The sequence below is a fragment of the Rhagoletis zephyria genome, unplaced genomic scaffold, assembly GCF_001687245.7.
Source record: "Rhagoletis zephyria isolate East Lansing unplaced genomic scaffold, Rhagoletis_zephyria_1.1 Rzeph_scaffold_05674, whole genome shotgun sequence".
Classification (NCBI taxonomy): Eukaryota; Metazoa; Arthropoda; class Insecta; order Diptera; family Tephritidae; genus Rhagoletis; species Rhagoletis zephyria.
In genome coordinates this window covers 1-26,190 of record NW_016162757.1, presented here as the reverse complement: position 1 = coordinate 26,190, position 26,190 = coordinate 1, and the positions used below count along the sequence as shown (strand labels likewise).

The window sequence follows — 26,190 nt, the reverse complement described above, 5'->3', positions numbered from 1 at the left end:
AACAAACCGGACACTCAGGGAAACACACACGCACTAACTAGTATTGTATGCTAAGTTAGAATGAGCGAACCTGCAACAGATTGCCACAACACAAGCCAAGTCAAGTCAAGTCTCGCGGCCTACTGCTAGCATTAAGCCAAAACAGAAAGAATTCCACAAAAAAAAACAAAAACAGAACTAAATAAACGGTCATACGCCAGTACAAAAATAGTACATGCATATACTAACTTATTTTTACGATTATTATGTTATTCTTTCTGGTTTGGATTTTCTTGTCCAATAGTTTTTCACTATGAGCGTTGATCGTTATTACTGGAGCACTTTTTTGTGTTTTTTTTTTTCTATTTGCTTTGGGTTCACTACTAGGCTGCTTAGAACTTTAGTTGGCTACTAAATATGTACATATGTACGTATGTACTCGTATATACATATGTAGATGTGAACGAAGTTTATGCCTTCTGCATTCGCTTTCACTGCCTAACAAGACTCACCGTTCCGCACCGATCTTAGCCGTTTGAACGCGTTATTGCAACTGATTGCTTCATTGCGAGACGCTATTTCCGAGTTTGGACAAACTCTCTAAAATCCAATGGCGGCGCGGTGGCAACTGTTGCTCACTTAGTTCGCTGGTTGTTAGCTGGCGCGCTCTTCCAAATACATACGACATACATATGTATGCATGTGCATACACAAGTAGTGAGCGCGCTTTTTATTAATTTACTTTGGTTGGCGATTTTTGCATGGGCAGGTGTTTTCAAGCTCTGAATTTTGAGGCGAGACGTGGCTGTTGAGTCTGTGACACCACGCCGATGCATTTGGTGTCTCTCGTCGGTTCTGCTTGTTCGATATTGTTGGTAGGCGGTCGAACACCTGGGACTATAAAGGCCTACGAGTGCTGAGACTCGTCCTGACTGCTTGGCTGCGAATATTGTTGAGCGCTGCTCTGTATCGTGCTGCCTCGAACGGATGGTCTATGTACGGCTCGATGTGAGGTCACTAGTCACGCATGATGCTGTTTTCTTTCACCGTCAGCATCTGCATTTCTGCCAGGTGATACTCGGACGACATGAAGTGACAGCCTGTGGTTGTACGTAGAGCTCCGTTCTGGCAGGTTTGTAAGTTTCTCCACTGCGTGTCGCTCGTTCCTGGGGACAACACTGGCGCTGCGTAGTTTACCACCGACCGGCCGATCGCTTTGTGAATTGTGGGCAGAGTTTCCTTTTCGGCTCGCCAAGTGCTTTGTACCCGGCTGGAAATTTTTTACAAGTGGATGTGGACTTAGAGAGTATAGGCTCAGAAGGTGGCGAATAGGTGTCGGCTCTAGCCGTGGATTTCGTCTTTCAATTCGTATAGTCCCCATAGTGTTCATACTAGTCCCCGTTCATGCGGTGATGAAGCAAGGTAGTTCGGAGAAATAGATATTTACTTAACAGGCCAGGTCATCAATGTCATTGTCGAACGGAAAACTTTATCTAGCAGCTGGGAAGCTTGGAAACAAAGAAATGAGGATTGCTGATAATTCGCGGTCCACCGTATGATTTCCTGTCATCGACAAGTAGAAGATCTTGGTCAGATATTCCACTGTCGGCAGACCCAACTTTTTCAGTAGCTGAAGAGGCGCACTGTTTTTTTTGGCAGTGTACATACATCTCCTTCTGATCTGGGTGTGAATTGCCGGCTGAAGTAGCTCGCGCTTCGCTTCTGATCCGACGAGGTGCGATCACCAAATGAAATTTTCACTCTGCAATCCGCTTCATGGAATTGGGTACGGACCTTACAGTTGAGCAGAGTTTGATCCCACCAATGGTGATGTTGCAGGTCTTCAGATGCTCTTCAAACCTTTTCCGCTTATGCTGGCTTGCCAGTTGCCGAATGTCCAAAGTAAGATCTCTAATTAGGAAATCCGTGGGATTGACCGGGAGAAATTGATCACGCATATATACCATAATTACCAGACGCTTCAGCCGGAAAATTGCGCAGGTTTCTGGCATGCACCTCTGTTGGTTCGAGAGGGTGACAAAGGTGCTTTCAGTAACTTCCGCGCAGCCATCCCTAGGCCTTCTTGAAGTTTAGATAGGTGCGGTGAATCGCGGACGCTAAAGCGGCTGGTTTATCAGTCGAAGGCACTATAGTTGGACAGATTTTAATGTCAAAGACCATTATGCGGTGAAGTCCCCTACTACTATATGGTTTTTACTCCCTCATTCCTTTATTCTAGGAAGGTGTCCCTGCAGTCGATGGCTTCTTCAATGACTGCACTCTATTTGGTTAAGTTTAAAGACTAGGCTTCCGCCATTGTCTCGCTCGCAATCTTTACAGAGAATATTACAACTGCCTAACAGAGAGAAGGGCTCGGCTTCACTTGCCATTTTCCATTGGCAAGAAAAATGGCTGCGCGCTTTGTTGGACTCTGCAAAAATCGCCAAGATGGTTCCTGGGGTACTTGATTATTGCACCACCGTATTTCACGAGGTTGTAGCCATGGAAGAAGGGGCGCCGTATGGCGTAAGCAATAGAAGGTCACATCCCTTGTGGCCCAATTTCTGTGTAACCCTAAGCCATAACCAATTCTTGGGTGGATCCACCCCCCGCAAGAGTTGCACCTAACCGAAGTGGATTTCTGATGGAACCTTCTCTGGGTCGACCAGTAAGGCGTTGTTCCAGGGACGAGCAACGATTGGCTGCTCGCTGGTGTAGATAAAAGGTCTCAAAGGATCATAACAATTAATTATCCCCAGTAATTAATTTACATATTAGGCTCGCTATGTACTTTTAATGAAAACTTTTTATGAATAAAAAAAGTTTAGGGAGAGGCTCTATGCAATGCCTTCCTCGATCCGGTCTAGGTAACCGGAATTACCCAGATACCCGGAAAACCCGACAACCCTAACGGCCTTGTCCCTGTGGACCAACCCTACAGAAGCTGCACGCTTCCTAGGGCTGCCGTTAGTGGAACTTGACGACAACGACTGAGATACCAACCGTCCTGGGCGGGGTTGTTGTAGCCGCTACAACAACAACAACCCAGATCTATGGCCCTATTTTCTATGGCGACTGATAGCCGATGGCCAACCATATACAAAAATTCGAATTACGTATGGCAACTGGCTACTGAGTCTAGTAGCGCAATTTGCTGTTTCCCGTTTATAACGATTTTATTTGTTTACAGAATTTTTTAAACGCATTGGAGCAAAGTTGCCAATTACTTCGAAATGTACATTTCGTAAATTCGGATATTGTGTGCGTATTTCTGTATACTGAGATTAATCGCTATACATAATACAATGTACGATACTGGTAGCCACGGCTACTAGACCAACAACTAGACACCAGTTGCAATACATAATAGGGCCAAAGGACTGGCACTCCGGAAATACTCCCCAAAAGTCTGGGGAACTTTTTTTGTATTACTAACACATCCCTCATATTGAAGGTTTTAAAATCACTAGCATATCAGCAACAACTGGGTGTATTCGAACTGCAATTAAAGGGGCATTGTTACTTTTTATGAAGGAGCATCACGATCTACGAAAATTTGTGCAACTCTCCCTACGTCAAGCGTTCGTAGCTCTCACATTTTAAATTAAAGTAAAATCACTATATAAAAACTTTTTAATACATATGCATATCAACATGAAAACAAGCATTGTAAACATTATACTTATAAAATTAATACAAATAAAATTGATAAATGTCTTAGAACAAGTAAATATGTCTACATGGTAAAAACAATAAATTGTAATATCCTAATAATTAAGATGTGAGACCCGCCTGGCGCATGGTGTCTTGGGTAATCTATGATTTATTTCGTAAAAAGTTTATAAGCTCCATATCTTTTGCCATTACGGTAACTCTACGTGCATGCAATGCCAAGAGATTTGCATCCTCAAAACGTCCTTCAACGTAGGCCTCAGTGGCTACGTGCAGGGCCTCTAAAGCCTTTAATGTTATAGATCTTACATCCGTATCATTGCTCAACAGTATTTCTCGCACAAGACGACCAAAGGCTGCGCGTGGTATCATTAAATCCGTCCGTGCAATTAATTGTGCGTGTAAAAATTTCCCTTTACGTTGGGTTTTACGTTTGTGCGGTGTTGCTGCTTTCGTTGATGCAGTCGTTGTTTGTACATGTTCCAGCGTACCCTGCTCTAATGGCCTTTGCGCCTTCTCCAATGGTTTGACCGCTGTGGCGCCGACTTGTTTAGCTGAAGACCTGTTTTGGCTAGCCAGAGTTGCTGAACTATCTTTATTAACACAGCTTTCATTTTGCTTGTCCATATTTGTAGTTGGAGCAACTGAACGATGTTCTTTTGACGAATTATGTACATATCGGCTTCCGGTATTCGTAAACTCCAAACCATAGTCAGTACCATCGGTATCAGGTGCTGGTGAGCGGAAGCCTTGATCATCTGTTGCTAGCCCATCTTCTGCTGAGCTACTAGTGTCCGTTTCGCCCAAATCAGCAGCTGGATGCCTGCGCTGATGTGCAGATTTTTTAAGCGCAGAATTTGATCCAGGTTTTCGTGGTGGTCGCATCTTTGTCCAATATAAAAGCTTTCAGTAGCAGGGAATTACAAGCTTCCTATCCTCCAGAATAATTATTTTATGCCGTTTAATAACAGAATCAGGATATGTTTGATGTATTATTAAAATAATGGGAACATGCACGGTTTATTTATTAAATTTCACTTTGATTTGAAATTTCTTTTGGTAAGGCAGTTCGTGGCACTGCCATATCGGCAATAGAATACAAGAGCCCTTACAAGGTGTCTGCAAGACCAATTTGTTATAACATGATTATGGTTTGATTACAGTGTTTTTTTTTTTGTATTCATTCTGAATACAGACAGCCATGAAGTCTGTATTTTAAAAACTTTCAGCTGGCAAGACATTAATTAGTAAGGAAATACTTCGACACTTATTTTGATACTAGTAAGTGTGCATGTATTTAGAATCCCGATTCATATTTCCATATAAGCGTGCGTGTGTTCCACTACGTTCGCCGGCAAATGCGTCACGCCGTCAATGTCAAATAAAATTGAACACGTGTGTTTGTATGACAGCTGTTACAGAGAACGCCGTTACGAAAGCGTTAACGCAGTTGCCGTCGAAAGTTGACATTTGAAATTACATTTGTGGATATGCTAATCAGCTGTTGTTTACACAACAATGCGTGGCACAACGCAAGGTGTGTAACAGTAAATTGTTCAACGTCGTCAACACACCAATGGATCAACGCAACGCCGCAGCAAATAAAATTATGTACCTTCAGCTTAATAGCCCAGTCATGCATAATTGTACTGCTATACCATTTTTACGCAAAAATCAAAACCCAACAGAGTTCTACATGTTAAGTGCTATGCGTTGGGTAACCGCTTACACGCAAAGCCAATTTAATAGATTCTTATGACAACTCTCATGCAACGCTCCTCAAGAAATAATGGAACGAGCATCGGGCACTGTCACACGGTCAGTATTTATTGACGTGATTCAAATATCGCGATATTGGCTGCGTTTCTTTATACATTCCAGATAGTCCCATTTCACAGCCAGAATAAACAGAATGCGTTTGAAATATACGTTAACATATCCTCAGGAACGTTCTAAAGAATAAGTAAACAAGAAGGTTTATTCCAAACGTTCAGAATAAATAATGAAATGACGGTGTAACATGCAGTATTGATGGATCGTGACCCATATCGCAAAATTTCTAAAAAAATTTAAATCTGTGTAGCACTTTCAAAACGCGATCCATACATTTCGTCAGTACATCTTGTACTCTCATAATGCGAACATCGAACACGTATTCGCTATGCCTTCTTTCTCGCTGCTTAAAACCTTTCAAAACAAATTGAAGAAATTTTAATTAACATAGGAAATTTTCAAATAATTGTGGAATGCTTTATCTGTAAATTATTCGTACAAAATAAAAAATATTTCCTTGCATCATAATAAGCGCTCAGCACAAAAATTATGCAAATACTGACGCGATTAATATTGAACATGTAGCATTCGTGCGCGATCCTTCAATCCATCAATATGGATCGGGATCCAAATATCGTGATAATTACTGACCGTGTGACAGGACCCATATATTTCTGTTGTAACCCTGGGTTGCCTTGTGCTCTTTTTTCACAAAAAACAGTAGAAAACCGTAGTAGAAAGCATAGCAAATTCCATAAGAACTGCGTACTGCCTGAAGGAATTTTGACTCAAGAAAACTTCTTAGCCCTTTTTTGTACGTCATTTTATATGGAGTTTTTGTTTTTCTTGACAGCTACATACAGGCCTCTAACTTAGTCCCGTTGTCTCATGTGGGCAACTTGCTGCTTTTGAATTTTTATAAAGATGTGTTTTTCAATAAAAATATGTGCTCAAAACAAGGGAGTATGCTATTTTTGTGAATACAGTAATTTTCGTCATGGGGATTGTACTCGTACGCACTTTTGGAATGAAATCTTCTAGGATGAAATGCCCAAGTACAAAGACTTTTCAGCAATGAGAATTTCGCCTGCGATGAAACTGACAGATCTTCTGCGATGGTTTTACACTTTTCACTTTTGGGCGGATTTAAAATTTTTGGGTGAATTTTTTTTCGGCTGGAACTCAGGATTATGTGGACAAAAATTCCTTACTTTCTCCTTATTCATTTCCTTATTTTGTCTGTTTGGACCTTAAGCCCGCTTTAATCACAATAGCAACCCTAAAAACTTATCGTATCGTGACATTTTGGAGTGCTTCTACATCTACGTCAAAGATAATTCGTCTCACTACTATTTCACCAATTACATTTTTAAAAAACATAAATATTTAAAAAACATGGATGATGAAAAATTAATTCAATTAGTGAAAAGTAATGAGCTCATTTACAACAAATATGATGCGGACTACAAATCTATGGAAAAAAAGAAGGCCACTTGGCAAAGGATAGCACGCGAGATGGAGTCCACCGGTGATTGTGCAGCTAGTAGATGTTTCTTCACAATAAAACATTCCTTATATTTTAGAATCGGATTGCGTACGCCGTTGGTCATGCCTACGTGATCGGTACACCAAGGAAAGCCGCCGTTTGACTGCACTTTCTAATAATGGAATGACAACATCCCAGCTATGGCCACTATTTGCAGAAATGGAGTTCTTAAAACCACACATTCTCAATCGCAGGTAAGAATGCACTATTATTAATTTGTATTACCTACTTGTATTAATTTAAAAGCTCTTTAGTAAATCAATACTAGGTACCTCGTCCTATTCGGTTAAATTAAAAGAGCCGTCAACAGAATTTGAAGAATGTGACTCGCATTTGACAGAGCAGGAAGATCCTATAGAATATGAATATCTTACATCATTTTTATCGAAAGAAGAAATAGAAATACAGCAAGAGGTATTCGATGAGTATCTACCAACAGAAACACAATCGCCCGAACCTTACCTTACATCTTCCACACCTTACCATAAGAGACAAACCTCCGATCCAAAGCCTTCGCATTCATCTACTTCGAATACTGAAAATCATCATACCAAAGGTAGAAAAAGATCTTGTGAACCTGATGTCGAAGAAGAGCTAAAAAAGGCTTTGGAAATATTTAAAGAAGTTTGTGGGGCAGCAAGAATGCGTCGACAAAATCCTGCTGTGTATGGTTTTGGACAAATGGTTGTCGAAACTATTTGTCAAATGAGTACACGAAAACAGGCTATTGCTATGCAAAAAGTTACAGAGTTGGTAATGACTCTTAAAATGGAGCCGGATAGTATGGAGTAGGTGTAGAAACTTGTAAATATTTATCGAGTTTAGTTTGAAAGTAAATTTAAGTGGACAGTAATAAAAACAAAGTATGCAAAATTATATAATTTCTCAATCTATTTTGCTGTGTGGCTCTTGTAGGCGCAGAAATGAGCGTAAATATTAATGCTATGGTATTTAATAGCAACGAAGAATGTGTCAGCTAAACCCTTGTGCACCATTCTGCCAATTCAAGTGACCAACCTAATTGTTATCCCAGCTTTGGTTGCTTTTCGAAGAAATGAATTATTTATCAAACAAACAAACGTAATGCTGCAACAACCCCTAAAAAAGCAAATAAAGGAATTATAACCACGTACAAAAACGGTTACGTTCCGGCAACCATCTGGTCTACGTCACAGAAACGAACGAATTTATTCGCCGAAAGTTTTAATGCTCAAATAACACAAGAAATAGCAAAACACTAATTAAAACCACATATTTTTCGTTTTGTTTTTGTTGTATTATCAATTTAATTGTTCTGCACATGTTTTTATTCTCAGACGATTAGTATTTTTTATTATTTATTTTTGTCGTAGTAGCATTGTTGCATATAATTTCTATAAGGACAAATAATTATATTTGTGTTTGTATATGTTTTTGTAAGGAAAATGTTCTGCTTATCTGGAAAATGTTGTTGATTTTTGGTACACACTTAGTAAATACAAATAAAATATTTTAAATACATAGTAAGGGAATTTTAGGTTCGATGTCGTTATTCGCAATTCACCAATTTTTTGCATATCTTAATATCAATATTTTGAATTTTCTTTTAGGAATTGCAAACGAGATACATACCGCATAGCGAATTGAGAAAAACTGAGCCGAAACTCCCTTATACATATTTACTTTCTGTCACCAATGTGCCTACATATTTTATATACTGTTGTCGGATTTTTCGTCATACTGCACACATACATAAGTATCTACTTGAAACAAATCTTTACGCGTTTTATTTTTATACTTTATACAATACCAAAACTTAAGATTGCGTTTACGATTTTTCCTTAAAGAAAAATGGAACAAGCTGCTGCACCGCACTACTTACTTTTGTGTGGTGCGGTTCGTTTGTGTATGATTAATTGCTTACTTAACTTTATTTAGGTTAAACTTTTCAGATTAGTTTAGAATAAAAAAGGATGACAGCAGTGTTGTTTGTTTTTTTCTTGTATCCTTAAGTATTTTCCTTTTTTTTAATTTTCGGTTCAAAAAGTTTTACTAATTATAGTTATGTTATTTTATTTTAATTAATGTCTTATTAAAAAATAAAACATACAGACATGTTCTGAAATTCGAAACTTTGAAATCGACTCGATTTGCCAAATATTTTTTCATTACAACTGATGAAAAGAGTGAATATTCTAATTGAAAACCGTAAAAGAAGCAGCATAGATATGAAATAAATCGTTTTAATGCGAGACTTGTAAATTTTTTGGTTAAAAAACATCGAAAAAATTATCGAAATCGAGTCGATTTCAAATTTTCGAATTTTAGAACATGCCTGATAGACAAATACCAACACTTCAACTTTTCTGTATTTTAATGAGTGTCGTGTTTATTTCCAAGTATTTTAATTTAATAACTGTTGCATATAAGCAACAAAATACCTTATATAGTTGCGCGCAAAGCTGAATACATGCCACAAAAGTTGCCAAAATTTATTTGCAATTTTGCTGAATCTATGCCAAACGAAGATGTGTTTGCTTTCTATAGTGTTTTTGTTTTGTGTTGCGTTTTCCTTTAATAATTTTTACACACAATAGAAGCTGTAAGCATTTGTGTGATTTTTGTTTATTTAATTATAATTATTTATGTGTAGTATCTTTCATTTTGAGATTATAAACACAATTGCTGTTTAAAGAAAAAATCGTGGGAGGAAATTCTAAACGCATATAAAGCGAAACCGATGGTCGTGTTGGATTCGAGTGGCTGCCCAAAATAGTATGTTCCTACAAATTTCGGTCGACAATTTAAGTTCCTCCTCATTAAAAGCTACAAGCGCCGAATTTTTTCGATATTCCACAATGTACATTAATTTAGAGCTGTGCGTCAAATTTTGGTGTTTTGCAGATGTTTTACACAAAAATCGGCGAGTATATTGCAGCCGAATAAACGAAAAATTTATTTTATATTTCTTCTAACATTTTATTAAATTAAAAAAAAAAATTATGCACTTGCAATCTTGCGTGTTGATTAGAACATTTTCAGGTGCTTAAATTAACATTTCAGCTGCTCTTGGTGGAAATTCCTTTAAAAATGTTTTATCAAAAGAAACAGGCGCAAGTCCTACGATAACTAACATACCTTCACATATAAAATCGCATTATTTTTTTGCCTCTCAATTTCCGTAGTCGGAATTCGGATCAAATCATATACTTTTTCATTCATTTCATTGAATTGGGCATTTTATGCTGGTGGAAAAGTAATTTCTGTAACTTCTCGCTTAGAGCCAACCTAAACCTCCAACCGCTACTTTAAATCGCATAATTTACATCGACATTAACCATTTTTACGTATTCATCGTTACTTTATTTGCAGCTATGCATTAGAATCTCCTCATTTTACAAATAATTCTACTTTATTTTTTTTATGAATTTGTTTTATGCACAGTTTAGAATTGAAAATATCATGTTTTTAAATTAAATTTAATATATAAAATTACAGTGTACTTTTTAGCTTTGAGCAAAAAATAATAAAAATTAGCATATAAAAATAAAGAATGGCAATTTCGCCAATATTGCCAAGCTCTTATTCGTAATTACGCTAAAGCAAAATCATTTACTTGGAACACAAACGCATTAGAACGGCTTAAAACTGCTTTAAAAACATATGTAGACGCCGCCTTCCCTAAAACTCTCCAAGTGCTCACTTTCTATTATTTCATGTATGTTGTTTGAGCAGCGTTGAAAGAAATAATTTTTGCCTACCTACGCTTCGGCCAACAACGTCAGACAATGTATTTGAATGTGTGCCAACTTAAAACAAGCTTAATTATTTTATCTTCCCTTTGCTATTTTACCATGCTTCAATAATACATAAATAATTCAATTTTTTTGTTTAAAGCAATTTCAACGCTTAAATAAACAATTGCAAAGGTATTGCATTTATTAGATCGTTTAAAAAATATTTAAAATAATTACTATAAAATTGAAGCAACTTGGGAAAACAACAACATAACTAATGTGGGCGTCACACATGATTCAACTTAGAGCAAGATAATAGTGTAAATTTGTTTTTTTTTTCATCCACTTGTGTTGCTTTTGCTTAGTAGCTAGCATTATGCATTTGTTTTGTTTGCTTTCAAATTGCAAATATGTATATCTTTTTAACCATCTACATGAGAGTTTCTCGTTATTTGAGTGAATTGTTCTCGTAATGAATCCGTTAATTTCGCTCGTAGAGGGTTCTAAGGGTTTAGCATGTATAAATTTACTCCCTTTGGGATTTCTTTTCATTACACTCGTCATTACCGCTTACATTCACATAAGTTTCACTCACTTCATATTTAACTTATATTTATCTTGCTAACTTGTTTTTGTTGCTCATTCCTCATTCCAACGATTGTTCCGAAGCGCACTGTGGTGTTATACTTGTTCTTATGTGTTTTCTTGCTTTTCTTCATTAAAACACTATCTTCGCTATGCTTAACACTCGCTTTGTGAATAATCCATTTCTTTTTTCGCACTTCTCGTTAGGCGATCAAGTTCGGCAGCTGCATCGGAGCGCATCGCCAACTTATCAATGGCACCATCGGTGCCATTCGTACGTGGTGTACTGCTCGCATTCGGTGCATTGGGCGGGGTGGCAGGCGTAGCGGGTGAACCCGATTTTTTGTGCAACAGCGAATTGAAAAAGTTGGCGAGCACACCTTCGTTGCCCGGTGTAGCTGGTGTCGGCTTCACGCTTACCTTAATGGGTGAACCCTGACCACCGGAGCCAGGTGTGCGTTGTTGCATGCCCTTGTTGGTGCCGCCTTGATGGCGCAGCGGTGAATCGCCACGCGGCTGGCCGCCTTGTTTGAGGATCTCTTGCTGTCGCGACAGAAAGGCCTGTTCATCTTCGGTTTGCATTTCGATTTCACGATTAGCAACAGTCTATGTAAAATGGAGAGATCGCTTAGAATATATGTATATACTTGAATGAGTGCAAAAGCTGCAACTTACTTTTCTGGATTGTGGTGGCGAGATAATGTCTGTGTAGTAGTCCTCTGCCTTACACGATTGCATATTTTCGTATAAAATACTTATTTTCTTCAAGCTATCCCAACCTGCAGGACTGTGGTGGAGAATAAATGGAAATGAGTATCGAAAAGTTGGTGCTCTGTTTTGTATTAAAAAAGACTAAAACTATTTATTACATTAAAACTGCATCCTTCTCGACAAATAACGCAGGCGTTCGGAATGGTAAGCCGTAAATTCGATGTGTCAAATATTTATATAGGAGATCACAGTTTTTGTCTTCTTTAACGCTTGTGTAAAAAAGTGATGTGCCATGCTGCAAGCAAAAGCGTCGTATCCACTGCTGTATGAAATCAAAATGTTCATCTCGATAATCGTACTCCTTTTCCAGCGTTGTCATGTAGTCCGTCTGAAATCATAATAAGCAAGCAAGTTTAAAGTTAATTTCGCTTTAGTGTCTTCATATCTTTACACACCTTTGTCACCACTACAACGATATCCAGACCGAGATTCGTTGTCAACGCGCCCTCGGTGAGCGGCAGCAGATCATCGTCATCAATCGAATTATTTCTCATCGTACGTTTTACTGGCGACCCGGGATCCAAATCATCGCCCACCTCACAATAACTCTGCCATGTAGTGATTAGCCGCTGTCGTGCCTCTTGTTTCTCTTGTGGCTCCAACTTCATGCTCTCAATGTGATCGGAGAGCACTTTAATCCAGTGATTCAATTGATCCAGCCAAGCCCATGGCTCCGTCATTGAGACTGTAAGTATGACGAGGGTGTGTTCAAAGTTCGTTTCGTTCAAAGCATAACGCAGCAGATTTGTATGCCCTGGATCGCCATCAAGAATCCAGACACCTAATCGGGTTGTGTCTATAAAGTAATGTAAATGTAATTAAAGGTAGTGAAAGAATTAGTAAAATATTTAAATGTACTTACCATCTCTGTACTCATCTTTCACATCGATATACGCATACTCCAGACCTGAACCCTTTTTCGGATCTTCGACACCTTGCAATTTCGCAATAAGCGTCGTTTTGCCGGTGGCATTATCGCCTAATACTAGTACTGATTTATTTGATGGAAGTTTTGTGCTGCCTTGTTTTTGTACTTCACTCAAAATTGCAGACCTGCAAATTGTGGACAAATAAAAATAAGAAATCAGTAAGTTAATAACGAAATGGGTTAGTCAGCAAATTGAGTAGCAAGTTTTTAATGTCTAAATATTGCGTTCTATTGTACTTAAGTAGTGCCTGACTGCCCATGGAGGCAGTGATCTATGTTTTTGGTTGACCTATAAAGGAGTGTACCACCCACCAGATATATTTTTAGCAGCAGTCATTATGCGACAAATTTGTGTTTGTGTGTATTAAATTACACATTATTTCATACAAGTGCAGCTGCAGTAAGGTTTTAAAATGCAAATAATGTCTGTGTGTATGTATATGTATTGCAATGCGGATATGGTCAACAAGACAATTTTATGCGGCAGGCATTCAAAATCAGCGACTAATTCGGAACTTGCATGAGAACGCGCATAGAAAATGAATAATAGTGTAGTGGAATTAAAATATGATTGCAGCCGATGTAGCTGACACAGTTTAAACGTAATTTGCCACCTAAATAATGCAATAATTTCTAAATAAATTTGTGCTTGTTTTGGCCAGCATATAAACCCCAAATTACGTTGATTACCAACTCAAATTGTTGTAATGACACACAGCTATAACGCCCAACTTACTCAGTGCCTCTCAGTTGCTCTGCGCCGAGGATGCCAATACCAATTTCTTCAAATAAAGAACGGTGTTCAAATCGCATGACTTGGCGAGTAAAATTTTACTACACACTTTTCAAATGCTTTTAATTTAATTGCAGTATTAATTCCTATTCAATTAACTAATATGTAGTCTTCGAGATATCTATCAATAATTTTGCTTAAGAGTTTTTTATTAATTTCCAGAATTTATGAACATCAGAAAGCGTGCGCTGTCTTTACTCTATAACTTCCTTTTTATAGGACTTTAGCTGCATGCAATCGCTTTAGAACCGCACAATTATCCGTGTATCACTACCACTAAACGTTTTCCGACATGCAAATGACACACCATAAGCGATACGGAAATTCCGTCTGTCCGTTCTTGCATCTACTTTAACACGTAGTTTGTTATCCTTTAAATACACAAATACGAGTAGTCAACGAGTGTAGCCTCTTCACAGCTCTTTGCACTTTTTATTACTCATTTATTTTCAGTACACTCTGCGCCTCAATGCTTGCGCCGAGTTAACTGCCCAGTCCACCCACTACAACACCAACCATTTTCTATGATTTATTGCACCACATTTGTGCTTTTATTTTTGTTCAAACAATTGTTTCATTACATTTGAATTCAATTCGTCGTCTATTGATTTTTTTTGAAGGTGTTTTCTTGCAACTTTAGAGCAACACGAACATCACTCTCTATTACGTGCAGCTACTCGTGTCGTTGGAGCCTTTCGCCAACTTTGGACAGTGGCGGCTACGCTAGTGGGTAGTGCTTAGCATTTTGCACTTTGCGACAACAAATACTTCAAATAAAACACGTCGCGCCACTGTGTTCTGCTCTTTAACACCACTTGGAATTTTTTTAATTTTACATGGATATTTCCAGTTGAATTAAAAACACTATTGTGTAGAAAAATGGCAACTCCATTATGTGTAAAAGATAAGAAGCGGTGTTATTTTGTTGTTGTTAACTCTAGGAACCAACAGACATTACACAAAACAAAAACAATCACTGAATCCGATGGACAGCTATCTTAGGGACCTAAAGCGTTCGGCATTCCAAAGAATCGTACAACACTTAAGGAAATTCAAGAAGACCTTGCTGCGGTCGCCGTCGGCAGGTGAATAGAGATGTATACTTCCCTTCGGCTCGATTCCTATTCCGAGGCACATCCAAGGTAAAGTGGTTTCCCAATAGCGGTCCCTGCGGTAGCATCCGAAAAAAAGTTGCTTACTAAGCTTAGGTTGTTCTCCCTAACTGGGAGCATAGATGCCTCACCATGGTGTTCAGGCGACATTAGAAGGTACTCTATCACTGTCCGAGGTGGGTCGTTCTGGCAAGTATGTAGCCTCGTCCAACTACATAGTATATTTCATAGCCAACCTGCTATTTAACTTGTATGTTGCGCACAACATCTTTTTGTCTTTGCCCCAAGAGCTATCGGCGATCAACTTGAAGACTTTGTTGGGGAACCATCGGAATCAGTGTGGCATCGACGCGGATCCGTAATTGACCTCCTTCGTTCACCGGGGTTGAGTCTGGACAAGTAGGCATAATGTTGAGGCTACTACAACATTCTGAGCGTAATAGCGCCAGAGTAGTGTGGGTCTGTCGTGGCAGTCGAAGGTCAGAGTCTGCAATAATTGGTGATTGATTAGGCTCCGATTAGATCAGCGAATCCCATCGAGCCCAGAGCTCTTCTCGATGGCTTAAGAAGTGCGATTCACGATGTATAGGCCGCAGGCAACAAATTTTCAACTTAAGAGAATGTGTTAAGATAATTATACCTCATCCTGTAGGCAGCCGCGATTTTCTTAATTAGGCCGACTCTGAGGTATCCCTCCTAACTAATTTTTTCGCCAGGCAGTTTTCCGCATTCCCCTATAGCTTTCAGCACAATTTGGCTGACTTAACTGTTGTTCTAATATCTAAAAAACTTGACTAGACCATAAACTGTAAAGCATCCGCACAGCAGGCTGAAACGGTTTGAATAACTAAGAGCACCTATCGTAGATATACTGATTCCCGATCCTACAACAACAGCAACTACAACATAATAAAGGTTCGATTATTCGCCTTTTCCAAAACCGGGTTTAGGGTTATTCGAAAAATTGCAATTTGAAAAAAGCTTACGTTGGTATGAAGTCAAGACCAAAAATTGCAAAATAACTATAGTAAAGGGAGCTTTTATTTAGAAAAGAGTAAAACAAAACAAGTTCAAAGTTTTTCTTAGAACAAAAGTAAAGCAAATAAAAATCAGTGAAAAATTCACGTTTGGTCTTATTTTAACGTTTTTTAACGTTTTACGGATTTGAAAAGTGCCCTTGCCACCGTAGTCGAGTGCTTAGATGTGCCTAATGCCACTCGGGAGGTCCATGGTTCCATTTCTGGTCCCAGCAATATCAAAAAAGTTTTTTTTTAAATAGCGATCGTTCCTCAGAAGTAGAACAAGAATTGGAGGAGAAGCTTGGTCAAACACGTAGAAAACGTTTAAGCATCAAAAATACATTTATTGGAATCAAATATGATGTACTGTTCGTCGCCAAATAGCCTGGGATATACTTTTAAAACTATTTAGGAGTTTACCTTAAACTGAAAAAAGTATTGAAATTATACTGGTATGTATACTTTGACCGACATTTTTGTTATTGAATCTGTAATAAAAGCTTGACCCTAAATAGATTTCAAGCTGTGGTTATGACCTTTGAACGGGGCAAGCAAGTGAATTAACTACATATTTATCTACTCAATCCATTTGTAGATCGCGTCGATCCGATTGCCCTATTGCGAGGAAGCTGATGATAGTGGCATCAATAAGAAAGAAGTCCTCAGTTGGTTAGAAATATATCCAAAACTCTGATAAGAATTTTCATTTCGCACAAAACTGCGCTTTTAAATGAATATTGTGTTACGAGACAACGTTCAAGTCAATGTCTAGTACTTAAGGTGATTGTGGTGAGTAACGTTGCCAACATTAAGTCACGACAAACCCCGAAATGTTCCGAACATGTCCCCGAAGATCCCTGCACAGTAAAAAAAACATAGTTTCGGAAAACCCCCAAAAAAAATCACGAATTAAAATTTCGAGTAAATAATGTTACACAACGTGAAATGTTTGAGATTTCTTCAAAAAAGCTGTACGATATTTTTCACTGACTTCATCGAGGTTGGTGTAAATAGGCCGAATCCTATAGTGGACAGCAGCTACACACTTCTCGAATATATCACGGTGCTGTACATACGCCCATGTTTACACCATCGTTTCTAACGTACGCACATAACACAATTGAAGCCAGGCCAAGGAGTAAGTACCTGACTAAAACAAAAACAAAAATAAAAAAACAACGACTACAATGGGCACATGCAACACCCGTCCGCCGTTGGCATGGTGCACGAAAGCCCAAACGAAAAATATTTTCACTATACCATACACTATTACCACCATATTGCAGTTATTTTCAATTCAGCCGTAATACAGGCAGGATATCCATTCACTTTTGCCAATCGGATTTGTGAATGCGCAAAAGTGTCTAAAAGGCCAATGTAGTGCAAAATTGCAAAAAGAAACGAAATGCTCAAAATGCGCGCTTAAGCGCTAAAAAGAAAACACATATCAGCGGTTTTAAAGTGAAAAGCTTCAGATTTTAAATAAATTTGAGAATGATATTGCTCAAGAAAAGACGATCGCAAAGTGAAAGTCGAAAAGTGGAACATTCCCAAAAAGACGCGCAACCGTTCGATAATTACGCCGATGGTGACGGACATTACCGAAACAGAGTGAGGCATCAACAGCAAATAACTCCAGAACTACAAAAACAAATAATACAAAGTTTTGCATTTGGAGACACAACGAATAGCTTGGAGAGGCGAAAAACATCGGCACAAATGATTAGCGAAGCCAAATCAATGTTGGCGGAGATCTCAACAACGAACGTGATGCATAGCAGTAGTGATGGCGGAAGCGGTGGCAGTAATCGCATAGCGAGTAAGTTGTCGGTTGTGGAATGAGCGCATGAAATGCTGGCTGGAAAAATTTTGGTTAAATTTATTTGTCCTTAAACTTTATGCGCGCCAAGTGCACATAAAAATAAATTCATTTACATTGCGGCGGCCTTCATTTCTGATCAATCTGCATTTTTCTTAATTTTTTTTTTTTTTACTTGCTCCTTCCGGTTAGTTGGTGGCGTGCGAGTGGTCAGCACGCGTCGACCCATCACGCCACGTGAGCCTGGACGTGCGCTCTATGGCAAGGTCGCATTGGCCGGCAGGCCGCCCAGCGCATTTTCGTAAGTTTCGTAAGAAGCGCACTCCCGCTACATTTCCGCCGCACGATTTTAATATCCTTTTTAATTTGTTGCGCCCTTTCTCCCATCTCCCCCGCTTCTGAACAGGTTACGTTACTTGCAAAACGAAAGCCAACGACATGCGCCTAAGACACCCGCACTAGAGCCAATACCGGTCCAGCAACAGCCACAGGAAGTCAATGAACCGAATGCAAATGACTTTGAGCAGCAACAAATAAGACGACGCGCGTCAAGACGTTCAAATTCGTGGGACGAGCGCTGCGATTACAATGAAGTAAATTCCGGTGGAGCAGGTGTTGGTATTGGTATGAGCGGTGGAGGTGGCACTGGTCAAGCGAAGCAAATACCAAGGAAGTTGCCTGCTTTAGAGGTTAGAGGCGTATCGTTAGAGGGTAAGTGGATGGCAGAAAGCGTGTGCGTTGCCTTTAAATCTCGATAGTCAATGTTACGGTAGAAATTCATTTCTACATTTCCTGCAGCTAAGCAACGCACCGATGCCGCCGCAAATAGGGAACATTTCAAAGTTAAGCAGGGTAGCAGCGAAAACAGCTCCTTGGATTTGAGTGGCTCAAATAAGGCGATCAATATTTTAAGTACACGCAAGTTTCAGCAACGCAATTGCCATTTATTGGCACAATCCCCCACTGAGAAGTTGATCGGACTTTTGAAAGAGCATGCTGGCCTCAAGGAATGCTCCGATGAGACAGCAAATCATATTAATTCGGTATGTATAGTGTACAGTGGCACGTGGTAAAGAACCATTTGTCTTTTTTTAAAAATAATGAGTGGAAGAAAGGTTTGGGAAACTTGATCTACGAAAGAGATCTAAGAACGATAAAGGCCCTTTCTGCGGTAGGATATCAATTCCGAAACGAATGTGCATACGATTATGAAAACGAACGCAAAATCGAAACGAAGTATAATGAATGTGAATATTAATGTGAATAATTAGGAATTTCGAGAGATAAATATCGATAGAAATACCACGAAATGTATCAATATTATTTCACGAAATATAACATTATTTGTCTAAATAGAAATATTGAACACCATTTCGATAATTAAAAACGTCGATAAACAAAAGTATCTATAGCAATATCGAAAAATATACACACATACAATCATTAATATCGGCAACAATATCACGAAATATACTGATATTTTTATCGATATCCTAATTCCATAACAATTTCGATAGATAAAAACATAGATAACAACTTCGATAAATAAAAAAACATCGATAACAATTTCGATATATAGAAAAAATCGATAACAACTTCGATAAATATAACTATCGATAACAATTTCGCCTTCCCTTTTTGATGTAAAGGGGATCATTTTGGATAGCACCAAAATTACGAATGTGAATACCAAAAAATAATGCCGATACGATTGCTAAGTTGGACCCATAAATCTTATTTAAAAAATATATATTTTAGTAAACGTTTCCTTAAAACATGTTTTTGGAGCAATATTCCCTGACCTTGATTTTTTTTGTGAGATATTTGTTTTTATGTGGGCAATTCGTTATAAATCAAGGTTACCTAAGTGCAAGCTTTTTTGCAACTGATATGCCAAGTAAACGTTTTTATAAACGATTGTAAGACTAGGAATCTTAAAGAGTGCATACATCTTACAAGGAGACTTCTATTGAAGGACTTTTGTAATTGTTTGTTTTGCAAACAGTTTTGTCACAGTTCCGTTCGGAGTTTCAAAGGAAAGTTATATTCGCTATACATATGTCACAGTGTTTCCTTTTCTTTCTGCATTGAATTGTTTTTAAAAATATTATTGCAAGGCACTTTCCAGACCTTCAGGCTTCACACTCTTGTCTTTTCTTCTTCCTCTACAGATTCTTGTCGAACTCTACACGCGCGTACGCAAGAATGAGAAACACTACAAGCGCGGCTTCATACTTGGCGGTCTCTACGGGTTGGTAGAGTGCTCTTCGCCGAAAATATTATTGGGCGTGGCACGTGTAGTGCTAGCCGTAAGTAGCATTTCAAATGATAACATAAAGCTCACCCCTCCACATGCTCTCTATCTCTCTCTCTCTCCCTGCCCCACCATCACAGTTACGCGTCACCGGCAGCAATTTGACTGGCGCCTGCAAACTTATCTTCAAAGTTGCGCGCAACGAACAAAACGACCAACTTTTCCACGATAACGACCTTCTAGAATTACTGATCGACGGCTTGGGACGTGCCAGTCCGCTAGATGACCCAGAGGCATGCATTTATGGCTACGGATCTATACGTTTCCTCACCAGTAGCACCGGCCAGGATAGAGGCGTGGATGTAATGCCTAGCAAGGACACAAATCGCAATTGGGCAGAATGTTTGGAATTACCACGCAAGCCAGCTACTGCACCAGCACCTGGCGCTGATTTGAAACAAGCGCTGGAACAATTACAACAGGATCGTTATCAGAAGCTGAGCAAACAAAATTCGCTTGTAGAACGTTTGGCACGTCACGGTGGTGTGGAACTAATGGTGTTGCATTTACAAATTTTGAATGAGGCCGGCGCAACACAAAAGCTAACTGGACCGCCACTGCATTCGTTGTATCAATTGTCTGCCGCTTTGCGTGCGCTGTCCGATGTGCGGCAGACGACAAATTCCATGGAAAAGGATTTGAATGCTTCGGTACACACAGACTTGCCCACGGCGCAGGATGCTGGTGTTATGCAACAACAGAGCATACAATTGGAGTTGGCGTGTCCACATTTAGTGCGTGCTGCAGAGGTGGCGACTGGTGAGCTGGAAGTGCAGGCAAATATTGTGCGCACACTGAGGTAAGTTGCAACGGAGAGGGAGGGGATTACATAGTGCTGAAATATTTAAATGCGAATTTAATTAACATGAAAATTGTTGTCGCTGTTGCAGTGTGCTATCCGAGGACAGCGATTGTTGCCATGTGTTGGTCAACTTTACGGCACGCATTGGCATGCTTTTGGGTCCGTGTTGCGAGATCTTCGATAATGCTTCTGAAAAATTGTTGTCACTATTCAGTAGACTGGGCTACATACTCGGCAATATTATGGCTAAATACGATAACGCTCGGGTGCAGGTGAGTTACATATGTATGTATATGAACATGTTGTGGAAGATATGTAAAACTCTCTCTGTAATGAGTGAGACAGTGAGATTTGTTATGGATAACTTTTAATTAGCGAAATAACTTATCGCTAGCTGTCAGAAAACGAACTTAACCTTTAAAGGAATTATATTAAAAAAAATTAACAACAAAATATAAACTAGGTTCGAGCCGACATACATTTTGCGATATACTAGCATCTACATATTTTATTTCAGCAGTGTCCGAAAACTCCAAGTTAAGTTTTTTAGATTTTAGTTTACCGGGTTAAGTGGATTTTGCGTAGGAGTTGTCCAAATGTTAGAGGAGATCGCACCCTCATATAAATATGTAATATACTAATATTTTTGTATTTCTTAAAAACTGGGAGAACTGAGTGATAAAAAAATATTGTAGGTATTCACACCTTCCGTGTAATTCGGTATTCTTTTACATATCGGACACCAAATATTATGTCACACCTTCGGCTTCAAATTTTGTAAGGGTTCTATATATGAAATAAGCTTATGTGTATTCGAGAAATTTCTTTTCTTCGGAGACATGATTTGTCTTAACTTGGATTTTTTCGTGATTCTCACAAATAATAGGTTTGTTCTTCGAGCAAAAAATTTGTACGAATTTGTACAAATTATCACAATTTTTGCCCAAATCGCGTTCGTGCAGACCAAAAAATTATCCAACACTCAAAAACTGTGAGAGCAAAGTGACAGTTCTCTTGGAGAGAAGTTGCAAATTCTTGCTGGAAAAAATTTTGCCAGCAAGAATTTGCAAACACGAAAAACATGTGGATGTGGCGCATGGTTGCATTTTTGTCTACAATAATTTGAATAAATTAGTTCGTTAAATTTAAAAATTTATAAACACGAGCGATTTTTTTATGAAAAAAGGAAGTAAATAATTGTTGATATAATTAATTTAGTTAATTCCAATGATTTGAACTTAATTCGGCTGAAAAAAATGGTATTCGCAATCGGAATGCAATTGCAACCAGAGTCGATTTAAGAAACCCGACAGCTAGTACGATGAAGAAATTGAAATGTATGTTAAAGAAAGTCAAAACAACAAGAAATATACATGTATATCCTGTTTTTGGCCATCCGAAAGAATTTTAAAAATTCTATAAAAATTTTTTATGTTTGAAATGCAACCGTGGACGCCAGCTGGCAGCGAAACTTGCAAATTCCTGCATATTTGCGTTCGTGCAGAAATTTGCAAGTTTCTCAACATGAGAGAGAATTTGAGAGAATTTCTTCTTACTCTCTGATATTTTGAGTGTTGGATAATTCTTGCTGGATTTTCGACGAACAAACCTAATGTACTTCTTCATATCGTTGTATCTCGCGTTCTACTCATCGCAGAGACTTCGTCCAAACGTCATTTTAACCCTTCGATTTGTGAGAAGGTCCCTAGGGACCTTTTCGTATTTCATGTGCCTATATCTTTTTGTTCAATGCATTTTTGAAAAGAATTTATACATGTATTCCAAGAATAAATTAAGCTGAATCGTTTAAAATAAGTTTCGAAGGGATACGGGATCACGTTCGAGTGTTATTGAGATTTCAACATATATAGTACGGGGATTAGTGACAAGGTCCCTAGGGACCTTGTACAATTTTAGAAGAAATAACAAGTTACTTGTCTTCATGTTTTGATTTTTTTTTCACTTGTTCTTCAAATTATTTCATTCCTAATATATATGCAGGACGTTAATTTAATCAAAAGACAACATAAATACCAAAGAAGTTGCACATGTACAGTCGAAACATCGAGCAACTCTTTGTAGGTCCCTAAGGACCTTCTCACGAATCTAACGTCATCGGCACTGTCACTCATCGGAGGGTTAAAGCTAAAGAATGATTGCCCTAAAGTTTTTTTAGGTTTAAATAGTTACAACTTTTTGAAGTTGATTTACATAGTGAAGACCAGTAAATTAGCGATTTAAAATCACACCATCGTAAAGTTTGTTTAATCTCTATAAAAACTATGTTTTTTTTTAAAATTGACGTTTTTCAACAAATTTTTAAAATATTTTTTTTTTTAATATGAGTATAGTTTTTTTAGACAGTGAACTATTTTTTGCCATTTTTTACGAAATCTTACGAAAAATAATGCCTCTTTTAGATTATTTTTCTTCAGTGTAATTTATTGTTGTAAATTTAAGAAAAAATATTATCATATAAAACAAAAACCAGCTAGGTGTGAATACCTACACGAATAATTATAGTTTGCCCTGTCGTGTTGCACAACTCGCATTCGACAGTTAATTTTCAGTTTTCGTACTGCAAGTCGATATTCAACTGCAGAATGTAAAATGTAAGTTGACGCGGTACGAAGAAAATGTCCGAAAAGAGGTAGATACCTCAGAAAATGTTAGTCTGTTTTGAGTTTCCTCGCTTATTTTTCGATAACTTTTCAGATTCCCTCTGAGAAACCTTTTTTGTGACTATGAAAAAATTACGAACGACTAGCATCGATATCGATAACCATAGGGACTTTAATCGGAAAACATATCGATAATCATAACGACTTAATCGATAAAAATATTGTTATCGATAACCATTGTGATTTTTATATATCGACAGAAATATCGATAACGCAATCGATAAATATATCGATACATGTTCATAAATTTAATCGTTGTTTGAGGGAGTAACCGAATTTGATAAGAACATTAAAAATTTATCATCGATATTCATCGGTAAATACATATGTATCCACATACATATATCGATAATGATATCGACAAATAATAATAATAACTACAAATACATAAGTATGTATATTAATAACAAAATTTAGAATTATCTATACATATCGACTACTTTATCGATAAACACGTTGTAAGAGCAAAACCAACGTACCAAATTTTTTTTTCTAATAACCTTACCTTTGAATAGTTTTGCAGTTATTACCGCCCCATATTATTAGACGCCCCTTATTTGATAACATATCCCTGTTTGTCCTCAAGGTTTCGAAGCCGGCTACTCTCAATTCTAAGGGTATCGACTTATTCAAAAACAAAACCATCGACCAGAGTGAAATAAAATCAAACAACAAAACTTATTTATCATTTTTTATTGTAATTGTAACTTCTTAACTTTCGATGATAATTCCAATCTCATTTAACATAAAACTCATTTTGAGCTCAACAGTTCTTTCACAACGATGTTGCAATGCAGTATTTGCTGCGCGTACTGGAACTCTACTCCAAAGAGCCTTTGACACTCCACAACTCGCTGGGCGATACGGTGATCGATGTGCTCGTTAAAATGATACGAGTCGTCGCAAATATGAGCGTGAATGCCGAGGTTGGCATTGGTTTGGGAAATACACACAATCTGGGCATCATCATGCTCAATCTATTGAATGCCATTACGCACATGAAGGCCATACAATTGGTAAGTCGCGTACTAACACAGCAAACGCATAGGAAATGCAATTTAAATATATTAATTTGTTGTTGCATTACAGAAGAGCGACTTACAGGAATTGTTGCATGCCACACTGGGCGCACTACACAATCTATGCTTCTATCAGGAACAGAATAACACACCGGCACAAGCGCTCACAGCCAAGGGTTCATTGCAATGTGTGCTCGGCGATTTAGCCACAGCACTCTTCTACGCGCTGAAGTCTTGCCGCGACGAAGCATCACAAGTGGAGACGGCTCGTGTATTGGGCAATTTGACACGCAACGACAAGGCACGTCGCTACTTCTGTCGCAACGGCGGCCTGGCGCTGATCGTACAACAGCTGTCCGCAACAAATACCAGCCAGGCGTACGATTTCAAGGCCTGTGCCATTGGTGTGCTCGTCAACTTGCTGGGCGATGCTGAAAATCGTGCGCCATTCATGCAGCATAAAGGCCCAGAGCTATTGCACACGTTGCTGGGTGCTGCGCTACAGGAGGAAGATTGGTTCTTGGCCACAATCATTTGTCAAGCAATGTGGAATCTGCTGATTGACGCTAGCAATGTGGCCGATGTATGCCAGGAGCAAATATTAGATGATATTTGTGATTTGTTGGTCGACTACTTGGATGAGGAGCGTTTGTTTGAGCATAGCACAAGGCCGGACGCGGTGTGGGAGGGATTCGCGATAGTGGCGACCGATTTGTTGGAACGCATTCAGGCCAGCTACGATAAGCAAGAGCTAGAGGAGGCCGAAGAGGCAGAGAAGCAAAAACAGATGCAGCAGCAGCAGCAATTGAAAGCGAGAAATGATAAAAACAATGGCGTAGACGGGGGGGAAGACGATGAAGATGATGTTGTTTACATTGAAGAAATGTGAAATTTAAACGATTTAAATGCGGGAAATTTGTATGAATAAACAGCTTGAGCGATAAATTACTGTCCCACAACAAAACAAAAGAGCAATAAAAAGGAAACTTAAACAGGAAAAGAAAATCAAAACAAAAAATTATTAATTTATTGTTTAGTGCAGTTTTTTTATTTATGCAGGTTAAATGGAACAGGAAAATGCGCTGGCACACTCACATACATATACATAGACCCAGCTATCAGCCTACAGCATGCTGCCAGTACTCAGTGCCGGCGCCGCACACTGGGGCCACCCCATAGAAGCGGGTGCTCAAAATTCTGAAATCATTTTCTGTCCATTAGACTCGCTTGAACAACATTTTAAGAGTAAATTTTTGACGTCCTAACCCATTATTCATCATGCATTAACCCTTGATTGAAATAATTCCGTTTTAAAATAATAAACAGTTTAAGTAAGGAAGGAACATACTTTATTGCGGTACTGTCAAATTAAAAAGCGCTTTGCGCATNAAAAAAAAAAACGATTTAGAAAATTACACTTGCAAATAATAGCGGTTAGTTTAGTTTTTTTTTTAAACATAATAAAAACAAAAAAATAAATAAACTTAACCGCTTTCTTACAGTAACAATTTGAATTGCAAATTTGAATTTCTCTTTTGAAAATATAAATATAAAATATTGTTCAAATTCGTGAAGTTTGGACACGCATATCTCCCAGCCAAAAAACGATAGAATGCTAAAAACTTAGCCCCAAATGTAGAATTTAATAGGGAATAAACCTG

General features: G+C 38.4%; 4 protein-coding genes across 6 annotated transcripts; 2 read left to right on the top strand and 2 right to left on the bottom strand.

Annotated features, from left to right (window-relative positions):
* Nucleotides 1–3,470: 3,470 nt before the first annotated feature.
* LOC108372351 (histone H3.3 type c-like) lies at nucleotides 3,471–4,720 on the bottom strand. The gene has a single exon (XM_017628015.1). It carries the CDS (start codon nucleotides 4,534–4,536, stop codon nucleotides 3,796–3,798), a length of 741 nt encoding a protein of 246 aa, XP_017483504.1. The 5' UTR covers nucleotides 4,537–4,720; the 3' UTR covers nucleotides 3,471–3,795.
* Nucleotides 4,721–6,127: 1,407 nt separating this feature from the next.
* LOC108372350 (uncharacterized) lies at nucleotides 6,128–8,463 on the top strand. Its single transcript, XM_017628014.1, has 3 exons — nucleotides 6,128–6,952; nucleotides 7,008–7,164; nucleotides 7,225–8,463. The coding sequence occupies exons 1-3, from the start codon at nucleotides 6,820–6,822 to the stop codon at nucleotides 7,760–7,762; spliced, it is 828 nt and encodes a 275-aa protein (XP_017483503.1). The 5' UTR covers nucleotides 6,128–6,819; the 3' UTR covers nucleotides 7,763–8,463.
* Nucleotides 8,464–10,364: 1,901 nt separating this feature from the next.
* Nucleotides 10,365–24,148, bottom strand: Dlic (dynein light intermediate chain). 3 transcript variants are annotated; one of them, XM_017628011.1, is made up of 6 exons: nucleotides 24,016–24,148; nucleotides 12,905–13,095; nucleotides 12,438–12,838; nucleotides 12,141–12,370; nucleotides 11,947–12,058; nucleotides 10,365–11,877 (listed from the first exon to the last, which is right to left on the bottom strand). In XM_017628011.1, the coding sequence occupies exons 1-6, from the start codon at nucleotides 24,075–24,077 to the stop codon at nucleotides 11,428–11,430; spliced, it is 1,446 nt and encodes a 481-aa protein (XP_017483500.1). In that variant the 5' UTR covers nucleotides 24,078–24,148; the 3' UTR covers nucleotides 10,365–11,427. The 3 variants fall into 3 exon arrangements, with proteins under 3 accessions (XP_017483500.1, XP_017483501.1, XP_017483502.1); XM_017628012.1 differs by lacking the exon at nucleotides 24,016–24,148 and adding an exon at nucleotides 13,707–14,060; XM_017628013.1 differs by lacking the exon at nucleotides 24,016–24,148 and adding an exon at nucleotides 13,208–13,275.
* On the top strand, nucleotides 16,970–25,785 carry LOC108372348 (armadillo repeat-containing protein 2). The gene is made up of 9 exons (XM_017628010.1): nucleotides 16,970–17,713; nucleotides 17,906–18,014; nucleotides 18,120–18,424; nucleotides 18,512–18,756; nucleotides 19,885–20,022; nucleotides 20,108–20,826; nucleotides 20,918–21,101; nucleotides 24,281–24,526; nucleotides 24,600–25,785. The coding sequence occupies exons 1-9, from the start codon at nucleotides 17,389–17,391 to the stop codon at nucleotides 25,416–25,418; spliced, it is 3,090 nt and encodes a 1,029-aa protein (XP_017483499.1). The 5' UTR covers nucleotides 16,970–17,388; the 3' UTR covers nucleotides 25,419–25,785.
* Nucleotides 25,786–26,190: the final 405 nt, after the last annotated feature.